Source organism: Populus nigra, chromosome 6 (assembly GCF_951802175.1).
Source record: "Populus nigra chromosome 6, ddPopNigr1.1, whole genome shotgun sequence".
NCBI classification, from domain to species: Eukaryota; Viridiplantae; Streptophyta; class Magnoliopsida; order Malpighiales; family Salicaceae; genus Populus; species Populus nigra.
The window spans coordinates 4,813,548-4,824,817 of NC_084857.1; the positions used below are offsets into that span (position 1 = coordinate 4,813,548).

The 11,270-nt window shown below is 35.6% G+C and overlaps 1 protein-coding gene across 5 annotated transcripts; it reads right to left on the reverse strand.

Moving 5' to 3' along the window:
* LOC133698011 (CMP-sialic acid transporter 4-like) lies at positions 1-9,568 on the reverse strand. Of its 5 annotated transcripts, XM_062120867.1 has the most exons (17): positions 9,213-9,565; positions 8,972-9,141; positions 8,759-8,875; positions 7,242-7,298; positions 6,154-6,231; positions 5,897-5,941; positions 5,398-5,457; positions 5,112-5,234; positions 4,065-4,142; positions 3,616-3,685; positions 3,302-3,409; positions 2,474-2,607; positions 2,232-2,311; positions 1,255-1,303; positions 1,101-1,163; positions 462-476; positions 1-358 (listed from the first exon to the last, which is right to left on the reverse strand). In XM_062120867.1, the coding sequence occupies exons 2-15, from the start codon at positions 9,131-9,133 to the stop codon at positions 1,113-1,115; spliced, it is 1,212 nt and encodes a 403-aa protein (XP_061976851.1). In that variant the 5' UTR covers positions 9,134-9,141; positions 9,213-9,565; the 3' UTR covers positions 1-358; positions 462-476; positions 1,101-1,112. The 5 variants fall into 5 exon arrangements, 3 of the variants coding, with proteins under 3 accessions (XP_061976851.1, XP_061976852.1, XP_061976854.1); XM_062120868.1 differs by lacking the exon at positions 462-476; XR_009842976.1 differs by lacking the exons at positions 1-358; positions 462-476; positions 2,474-2,607 and having other exon boundaries at positions 1,143-1,163; positions 2,232-2,424; positions 9,213-9,568.
* Between the last annotated feature and the right edge of the window lie 1,702 nt (positions 9,569-11,270).

The following is an 11,270-nucleotide window of genomic DNA, read 5'->3' on the forward strand; positions in this document are numbered from 1 at the left end:
TGGTGCTCAAAAACTGGAATTTACAATAAACACGAAGAGTCCCAGAAATCCAATATACCTCCGAGCCTGCACTATCTTGTTGTTTCAGAGAGCACTGATCCAAGACATTTTCATGGAAAAGTTACCGAAAAAAAACAGTAACACATATTGGAAGAGGCATCTGATGAGAATAATAGCTTTCTGCATTGTATAAGGGGACGAGAACAGAATTTGCCACAGCTCGCTATATGATTGTTCTTTTCCTGGTCTGTTTCAGAAACTCGGCTTTATCAACAATGCCCCCGATAGTTCAAAGATGGTTCAGCGACCCTTGCTCAGTGGATGCTGCGGGTCCCCGTCGGCAATGGTGTAGGGAATCCTGAAAAGAAATAAAGAATATCTTTAACTGCAGTTGTTCCATTCTGTTGCTAAAACTGGAGTCTTCTCAGCTGTATTGATAAATCCACCCTCTAAAAACGTACACGCCAAGATCATCCCTGCATCGAATTATCATGGAAAGGGGTGTAGTAAATAAATAGAATGGGAATATTTCATGCACAAATAAAACAGTCAGTCATCTGGGCTTGGCAAAAAGGAGTCAGTGAAAACGAGGTGGTGACAAGTAGGAAATTTTGGGGTTACTCGTCCTCCTACTTATTTGGAATTTGTCACTAATTTTGTGCTTTCATTTGTAATGTTGTGTTTCTCAGCTATGGCTTAATAATTTTCATGAGATTCTTCACTTTCTTGATTTGATGTTCTTCTAATTTGATAGTCAAAACCCAAGACAGAATAAATAAATAAACTCAGGTAGACAACCTAATAGAACAACTTCATGAGTTGTTCTTCTATTAGTGCAAGGCACCACGTGTTGTTTATTTTGTGCACAGGTTCATTTAATTCTTCTATACCTACTTTCCCAAGGGAAAACAACACATCTAAGGTCCCTAGCTCTTGTAGTTGCCAGTTGGACCAAACGAACAGAGTCGGGGAATTTCATATATTGGCAGATCATCTGTGCATCCAATATTAATAGTTACGGGAGCCTTGTCTTTGTGGAGGGAAGACAAGTCTACTAGTTGTTAGCTACAGCATCAGAAAACAATAGTGCGGATCCATACCCACTGCAAACTCTAGATGGGAAGTAGTGGCGCCTTCTCATCATGTTCAACACGATGACTAGCCTGGATGGAAAATAGCAAAACAAGATGTTACATTCATCAATCGAAATCTCAGAAAGACTATTTTAACAGAATTGAACATGAAACTTCTCACATCGTCATTTGCTCCAGCTGCCATATTTATGAAGGATGAATCCTTAGATCTGGCATGTCAAACAGAATTTCAGTAAAAATATCAACTAAAAAATCAGAAAGGGTTGAAAGCAGCTCAAAACTTTATTGGTTAAGAACATAAAAGAAACGTCTCACAAGGAAGAGAGGTTAAGCAGATGATATGAATGCTAGTGTCCTTCTCAGTGGAATAATTCAAAGTGACATGGAATGGCAAAAGCTGTGATATGGGATCCACAAGCAACATTAACGAGAAAATGAGCAGGAATCAGGTTGACTAATAGAAAAGACACGGTTCTGTGGTCATGGAAACTGATGGAAAACTTTCTTTACCATAGCAAAGGCATAACACCTTCATGCCTTGCAAATTGGAAATTGACTTTCAAACATCCACTGCGCATTAATAATCTACCGTTGTATTCTTTGTCCTGAGGATTTCCTTCATTGTTATATCAAACAGTCCACATGCTTGTGCTCAAATAGATGAGATAGTTTCAACTAAGTGGAACATGACAACCTAACCAGAAGGCAAGATGGATTTTTTATAGAGTCCAATTCAAAGCAATCAAAATACAATGTCTAAATTCAGGCATTCTATCTCCCGAATAATATTCTAATCCTAAGGAGCCCAATGCCTCAAGGTCACAAAAAATGAGCTTGAGAAATATGGATTTGGAGTGCCTCTACTATAAAGACAAATGTGCCTGTGCTCTCCTGGAATTCCCCACCATTCCAGAACAGAAGACTGGAGCCTGTCCATTTCTTGACTAGCTGAGCAAGAAAATAAAATAGGAATGACCCTGGCTGCATTCATAGATTACTGGTGCTGCATCATGTAGGAAGACTATTTTTTGTATTTTTGGGAGAAAAAGTATTAATACTGGGAGTTCAGAGAAGTGCTGTCCCTAACAATTATAGCAAATGGTAAATGAAAAAGGTGCAAAAAGAGAAAGAACCAACCTCTGGTTGTTCTGACTATCAACCGTTTCCAAACTACCATTTTGTGGTTCATCCTTAACCTTCGAAAGTGGTGAAAAGAACTGAAAAAGACATGATAAACAGTATCATGTAAGCCAACTATCCAGACAGGGAAATATTCCCTCTCCCTCACCCCATTCTCTTCCTCTCCTTCCTGTCTCGTCCCCCAAGCTGCCTGTCCAGTGAGCAAAATAAATGAAATATATGCCAGATCTAATATTTACCTGGTGCATGGAGATAAACACGATAGAGATTCCTAAGATAAAATTCATAGTCAGGGTATGACCAAAAAGTACAGCAGATGCTATTCCAGTAAAAATTGTTGCTACTGTTGACGAGTACTTTTTCAAAATTGTATCTGCATGAATCAGAGGAAATTTTGATTTAGTAAATACAGAACATAAATGCGATTGACACCAGTACTTGAGATAAGTGATTTGAGTCTAGAAAGTACTCTCTTAGTTACTTTCATAAATTCTTCTAGTCTCTCGTTTCAATTTCCACTATTTGTGAACAAGAAATGTTAGGATGTAATGAGAGCCTATTCATATATTAATACTTGAACATCATCTTTGTGAATTTTCCAAGTGCTATCAATAGTCTAAATCTTCTAAGTAAATTCTTCGTTGCTGATTCTCCACAATTTTCTAAATGCCAAGACATCTTACATCCAACTATTTTTGTCAATCAAAACTTCTAATAACATGAAGCAGCGCACTCAATGACAACTAAAGGATTGGGAGTTTTGTATGAAAATTAAGTGTGAAGTATGAAGCCTACTTATCCTTAATCATCAGAAAACAGCTGCCTTAGATTTTAACCAGACAAAAGGAAAAGAAGAATAGTATAATACCATTAGCTCTGTTCTTAAACCTTTCCAAAGATTATCTAATTGAAATGAATGAACTACATGTGTATACAGACACTTTTCTCTTTTAGTAAAGCATAGGTCACTAGCTTTTCAATAGTGAAAATTATAGACATCCAGGAAACAGCTGAAAGATAGTGATGCGTAAGAATGAAGAATATTAATGAACAAAATGGAAAATCACCTGCATATTTGAAGAAGAAAGAAGATAAAATCCCTTGTGCTGCATTATTACATATCAACAGCATGGTAGCTTTTGAATGCCCATGTAGTATATCCAAGCTACTTGGACCTAAACTTGTAAAGATATGGAAATTTAAGCAAAAAATCAAATTTACATATACTTTTACAACCATGAAGTAGCATTTCTGATTCATTAGTCCTCAATGCTTGCACTATACTATTAACCACTCAAATCCAATACATAAAAAAACCCAACAGAGCTAATGGAATACCCTGTTAGAACGCATTCAGGAACAACATGCAGCATGCCCATACCTATAAATAGGGCAGTCACAAGAATGGCTAGGAAGTTGAATATGGCACCATACCCGTACAGGAAAAGGTTCTGAAAGCCATGGAGCACAAACTTTCTTGTAAGAAAATGTATAAAATAATCTTTCAAAAAGAAGGCATAATAAGCATTAAGTTTCTAAAATAGTAAGTTTCTGTATAGGAGCATCTGGTGGTGGAATTAGCCAAGAGGTCCTGCAACGGACCCCACTATTCACTCTCAGGTTTGCCTGAGAAGGGAGCAATCCATGAGGAGACCATTGTATACTAAATTTAAGTTAAAGGTCAATAAACAACATAACCAAAAAGCAATAAGCATCATATTCTATAGCACTAGAAACCACCTGAAAAAAGCAATAAGCATCATATTCTGTAGCACTAGAAACCACCTGAAAAAAGCAATAAGCATCATATTCTATAGCACTAGAAACCACCTGAAGGTATATGCTAGTCTCAAATTGACTCTTCAAAGCATACTCATTGTAGACTGAAGCGAATGATGGAACAGTAACCTGCATTAATTCCAGAAGTTAGCTCCTACGATATTACATTGTCTAGAACAACCTGATATGTTATTGTCAAAACCAATATGAGACCAATGCCATAAATCCAAACTGCAACAGGAACTGGCTAAGCTGCTGGTTTGGGAAAAAGGTGGACCAAGTATATGCAAACACACTGAATGACATCACATAGGAAATTTTATAGCCAGTCCTCCTACTTAAAAATTTACCACTCCAGTATATACAAGATATTATGGGGGAAGGCAATGGCATTTAGAAGGCAGTACATGGGAATGTGTAGTCAGGCCCAGCAGGTGTTGACCTTTATTTCCTTGTTGAAGCTATCTTATCAGCCAATGGAAGGACGAGCCTATGTGTTTATGAGAACCTGCTTGGTCAAGGAACCAAGGTGGGAGAGAAGAGGGTCAATCTCCAGCTTCTGTCATTAGAGCTATATTTCTGAAAGCCATTCTTATAACCATAGCATTTCATGACATATTTTCAGTCCTACAAATTAAATTTCTCTCAATCCTTTATTTTTTTTAAAAAAAAAACAGAATTCCATAGATGTTCACCAAGAAAAACTTTTTCCAGCACATGTATGTGAGTCTACAGGATACACATATTTTTAAAGCCTCCTCGATAAAGTAAATTTCCTGCCATGGCCCTGGATATATGTATGCATATATGTGTGCATGAGTGTGTCTGGTGCATGTTGTTTGTTTATCTCTATTTTTTCTGTTCTTTCATGACAAATTTTCCTTCCCTGTTAAAGATGAAAGAATGCATATCCAATCCAAGCTTGCATCCGGGCAAGTGCATGTTGTGCATCTAATTCATTGTGCCTTGACATTCCAGCAATTCCACCATCGAAAACACTTTTGACCATCAAGAAAGAAGATAATTGCATAATATCTAATGACTGACAGGAACAAAATCTATGCATATTAACGCAGGACAAGTATACAGGATACATACAAAAATTAGTGTGTACAAGTATGCCCCTGTTGCAACTGAAAGACCCATTGCAGTGGAGCCTGCAGGCAGAGATTGTATCTGATTCAAACTAATCCCAATGAGCAATAGAGCAAGAGCTTCCCACTGCCAAAAAAAAAAGACGAATCAATATTACAGGTATAGGTAAAAAAAAAAAATACTAGTTTGGCACACGCTTTCTGGGCATCCAACTATCCAACCAACTATTCTTCTTCAATTTCAGAATCGAAGTTGACATGCATCAATGAGAAACAACTTTCATACTCACCTGAATGATTGAAAATCGCCGTTTCATGATCACCTTCAACAACACAGCAATCACCAAAACCTGACATGTTTATAATCCACAATGGAAGACTTAATGTTAAATAATGCTCAAGAAAAAGCAGCAAAAAAGACAGTGAGTTGATCATATTATCCTTCCATGAAAAGACGGGAACAAAGTCAGGCTATAGATAGAGGCAGTTTTTACCTGCATCTTCAACTTTCAAATCCTATTTTACAGACAGATGTATCACAGTCAAATGAACTGACACTGAAGAAGTCTACATATTCATTGGAATATTAAAGAGTAGATTGAGTCTTAAATGTGCAAACAAGAATTCTACACTATAAGTGAGCGGGAAAATAATTGATCATGAACCCGAATGATAGTTGAAAGCACATTATTAATTATGTATGCACTTCATTAAGCATAAACTATAGATATTTTATATAAAAAAATCACAATTTGAAATGTCCTTTATACACATCATGCAATGAGCTACCTTCAGGTTGCTCAGCATCTTCACCGTTGCAGGATTAAAGTAAAGCTGCACAACAATAACTAGGGAAATTAGAAATTAGAACTGCCACAACAATTTAATCCCCAAAAAATATTAGCAACAAATTATAGCTTCAAAAAGTTGCACTTCTACTGAAAGAAAAAACAAAGCACTTCTCTCTTCCCAGAGTCAAGAGAAAGATAATCACGATATATTATGTAAAGAATATTTTGCAGTTGGTTCAACAAGAAAAATTATACCTGCATAGTAAACTTCAAATAATTGTTAATAGCATATAGGAAAGCTGGAACAGCAAGAAGCATGTTGTTTCGAGCAGCCTGCGGGGAGAAGAAAATAAATACAGCATCTTAAAGTTCAGAAAGTCTAATCCTGCCCAAGCAATATAGCACTCAGAAAGTCATGAATGGAAGATATAAATATGAAAAATGTGCACAGAAAAGAGACATATGAAACCAGTAAACTTCAGGGGATTCAAGTCAAAAAATCAATATGGTTTAGGCAAAATGGCAGACAATGACCAGACAAGGAAAAGGTACATGAGATACAAATGGCAATAGAAGAGCCTCAACATTCTGTTATAAAAGACGGGCACAAGGTAAACCGCAAAACCAAGAAAATATTCTTTGAACCACATTATTGCATTCAGATATAACATGTTGAAGAATCTTAAACTCTCCAGAAAGGTATGGAGAAATGCAACTAAAAAACACCCTCTCTGTGAACTCACAAATGATCTAGAGTTTTCTTTTACGAATAACCACATATACCCCCAGAGCATACAAGGTTCTCAACCAGAACATGCACGATTACATTCAGTTTTGTCTCATTTCCTTTAGCTCCATAGACAAAGATTTTTATAGCACGAATCATGAAAGTTGACACTTTTTTCCTTCAAAGTAGTAGAAAAAAGGGTCAAATTAATATTACTTATTAGCAAAAATGATGTGCTTTTGAAATCAGAACAAACCATATTGATCACAAAAAGCATTATTTTTGGCCATTCAGCAAGTCTACAGTACACTATTTGTGAACGGGTAAAAATCAATAGAAGAGGCAACATGCAATGCACCACTTTTGAAACTGATGTGTGATCCAGAGCATCCATAAGGCCAAAGGAATCTTTGGAATGTTGAAAAAAAAAATTTAACAGCTTTAACAAGTTTCCAAGAACTAATAATGAGTTGTTTTATACGTACAAGAATAATAATGATAAAGTCAATGTAATTCCATATCAGAAAGTAAACTAGACAGGGAAAAGCTAAATATCACTCACAATATACACCAATCCAAATTGCAATCCTGATAAATACTAAAGTACGTCACTTACCTGGACAAAGGTAGAGAAAGAAAGAAGAGATTTCTCCCCGACTTTTTTATGTCGAGCCTGAGGAAACAAAAATCAAGAAAAATAAAAATAAAGAGAAGACCTAATGAACATTTACAAAAAAAGAAAATAACATAAAAGACAAATCTGCAACCACAATTCACAAGAAAGTCTGGGACACATCCAGTGACATGTTTCTTACTACAATGATGGTTCCAACTGTCAGGGTAAATCAACCTAGCTGAATGCAATTTTGAGTACACCAGGAAACATTAACTAAGACTATAAGAAAAACCAGGCTTAAAGAGCTGACACGTTTGAGGAATGGGAAGAGCCACATTATCAATGATTTTTTTAAGGTAAAACAGTAATTAAGCATAGGACTGATATAGGAAAAGGTACCTTATTAATAATGCTAGAGAAGCAGTTTTATTCAAAGGTATCCTAGTTTCTTGTACTAAAACTCTGATTGCAATTTGAAAACAACAACTTCCAAAGGAGCCTGAATTTTTTTGGGATTATGTCAATAATGGAAAACGTAGCATTTCTCATGTATGATATCATATGATCTAAACAACATAGATTCATTCATGCCGACAAAATTTCTTTATCCCATCATATTTTTCTTATCCTCATAAGGTGTAATGTCGCTTCAAGTTCCATTCTTAGATGTAAAAAGAAAACTCTCACAAAAATGGTTGATTGCTAGACAGTTAGCAGATGAGCTAAATTACAAGCAGCTAGGCATTAACTTCCTTTATTATATACTTCATTCTTTACCATGGTGTCCCTCTTTTGACACCTTTTTCAATACATTTTCCTCTTATCACAGCAAATAAATGAAACCTTCAATATACAAAAAAATCTGTACAGAGTTTTAGTACAAGATTATGGAATCATGCAATATACGGGGTTAAGTACTCTCTTTCAAGTAATTGTGACCTACTTGAGAAACCTTCAATATACAAAAATCATTTCCACTTACATTGAACTACCTTAGTAGCAAAAAGCTAGCTTAGCTAGTAAACAGTAAACTGATTCAGTATCATGCTAAAGAGACCTAAGATCAATCCCCTCTTACACCCAGAGACACAGAGGATAATGGTTACCTGCATTTTGCACCAAAGCTCAGTGGACTTCACAGTGGATTAAAAGAAAAGCTAGATTGAACTATATTATAGCGAGTAAAGGTAACATTTGAGCAAGATATAAATTATTCCTCCCCAGTCTAGGATATATCAACAACAGTAAATTTCACCACTTTATTCATTTTCACCATCATTTGCAAATAACTTCTAAGCAGTCTTCCCTCCTCACACTATTTTTTCTAAGCAGTCTTCGATGTCTTTTAATCACTCTTTCCTGTTCGATCCCATACATTCAAAATAACAATTTATGGCAACAATCTCTGTTATGCTGTAAAATTTATTTAAAAAGAAAAGGGAGGGGGTGCCAAAACCCACACACAAAAAAAAAGAACTCAGTGGCATTGACAGAACGAATGAAGAAAAAGATAATACCTGGATCAAGAGCATGAAGATTGCAAAAAAAACTTTTGCAGTCTCGGTGAGGAAATTAACACTTATAGGACTATAATCGAAATTCCCATTATGCTTTGAAATATACACCAATATAGGCTGCAACATAACAATAACAAAAACAAAAAATCTTAAGCATCAATTCAATAAGTTGATTTTTAAAAAAAAGAAAGAAAGAAAAGAAAAGAAAATCACCTGGAGACCGACAAAGATGCAATCACCACCGACCAAAAGAAGATTAAGAACGCGTGCTTTAGACGACACATCGCTTCTATGTCTATCGTATGCTCTCGCTACTGCTTTACTGTTATTATTATTTGCTGAGATTTTCGAGTGGCATTCACTGCACTCTATCATGTCTTCTCCTGTCATAACAAAATAATCAAAAATTACATTTTCACTCAAAAAATTTGAAAAAAAAAACCCCGAAGCATACCTTGAGTGAGTTGGATCTTGCAGAAGTGAAAACGGCGAATGTGAAGGAGAGAGGAAGAGAAATCTGCCTTCGGTAGATCAGAATTCAGAAACCAAAATTTACAAATTTATCATGAAAAGCAAAATAAAGAGTTTAAGTTTTGTCTCTCTGTTTGGTTTGATGATAGCCGAAAGAGGGAGAGACGGAAGTGGAATTATTATTATTGATGCTGTCTTATTTATGTTACGCAATTATATAAAATAGTGAAAAGAAGATAATGGTGAAATGTAACGTCACTCGCCGCTTCTCCGCTCTCAAGACTCTCTACTGTCTAGTGTCTACGGCTCCCGGATCCTTCTTCTTCTTCCCTTAGTTAGTATTATTTTATTTACTGTTTTTATTAAAGGTTATTTTCTTTCCAAGAAAAAAGCTTGTTGATTTTTTTATTTTTTTAATTAATAATACTTCGGATTCGGAGCATGATTAATAAGTTGGAAACAAATATCTTAAATTGCATTCATCAAAAAAAACATTTGAAATTTAAACTTAGTTTTGTATAGTGTTTACAGCCATGCATGCAGGAAAAATATTAAATTTTTTGTGTTTTTTTTATATAATTTAAATATATTAATGTTAAAATTAAAAAATATATATATATGTTTTAATATATTCTTAATTAAAAAACATTTTTGAAAAGAAAACTTAGTAAATAGATTATGTATCGTAAATTGATAAACAAGTTTAATATTTATTTATTTTTGAGAACCAGCTTATACCCGTCCAATTCTCAGCTTTAATCAAAAACAAGATGTTCAAGAAAAAATCTCCCTTGAAGGGAATGAACTGTTATTTTTCATATGCGGTGAAAGGTATCTCATTCCATAGGAATTTAGAGATTCAGCTCACAATTCATTCCGTAGGAGCTTGAAAAGTAATCGCTTGAATCCTATCGGTGGCTGTGTGGATACCGTCCATTCCAAATCCATATTAATTAAGCTTCATTTACAGAATAAAGTTGACGTTCGAGGAGTTCAATAACTCTACAAGGCAATTGCGTGGGCATTAAGGTATATAAATGCTAATGGGTCCCGTGTCGGCGTTGATAATCAACGAAGCACACAGATCCCTGAATTCTTGAGAGATTGTATTTGTATGTTCTTGACTCCTGGTGCAGGGCAATTTCAGACGCACAGGAAACTCAAGAAAGTGATGTTTTTTTTTTCACAAGCAAGACTTTGATGGATCCAGAGTGTTAGCTGCAGTTTCTTTATATCTATAATCAACAAGATGCGACGAGCATTTGACCAGAGAAGAGAGACAAGATCTCATTGATGCCATTGTTACTGTAGGTGGTTGGGTGATTAGCTAGTCTCACCTCACCTAAAGCACATACATATTCAAAGTGCATAAGATCAATTAACGTTAGGGCAGTCAGCTGTGAGCAGTTTTAATCCGACCATCAAATTTCAATATTTTGATAAAAACAGTGCATAGAAGAGAAACTCACGGCCATGATTTCATGATCACCTCACATAAGCTACCTAGTGGTTTAAAAGGGAAAGAACACTCGAGTCTTTTTTCTTTTTGGTTTGACAATTAAAAAAAAAAGAGAGAGATCTGCACGCTTTTGACAAGACACTTCAACAAACGATTGGTGGGGCTAAAGATTTTACCAGAATTAAATTGCCAAAGCTTGTGGTATGCCTTAGCATCATCGAGACTGGTTGAACAACATGGAAACAATGAAGAAAACAACACAAGATGCACAAAGAAACCGCAGAGCAGACACAAAGGTTAAAACAGAGGATGTCTCGTGAAAGAAAAGTACCCTTTTTGTCAGGTAGCAAATTTATGCAAACACAGTAAGAAAAATGGTGTGCGTTACTTCAGTATCTGCTCTCTAGGACAATACATATCTAAATTTAACAACTTTCGTCAAATCTATCTGGTTACTACAACCGCAGATTTTAACAGCTACAACTGCTAATGTTGCCGCACCCTTCCCTTTATCTCCCCAAGGACACGAAACAAGAATGGAACTTGTTAGAAATTAATTTCATGTGGAGCTTGAGAAAAATA

What these genes read in the sequence shown, in the direction of transcription:
- LOC133698011 (XM_062120868.1), bottom strand. Translation starts at nt 9,133, where the DNA reads ATGATAGAGTGCAGTGAATGCCACTCGAAAATCTCAGCAAATAATAAT. An exon ending in GCATCTTTGTCGGTCTCCAG is followed by an intron (nt 8,876 to 8,971) that starts GTGATTTTCTTT and finishes GTTATGTTGCAG; the next exon opens with CCTATATTGGTGTATATTTC. An exon ending in TGTTTATCTCCATGCACCAG is followed by an intron (nt 2,312 to 2,473) that starts GTAAATATTAGA and finishes TGTCTTTTTCAG; the next exon opens with TTCTTTTCACCACTTTCGAA.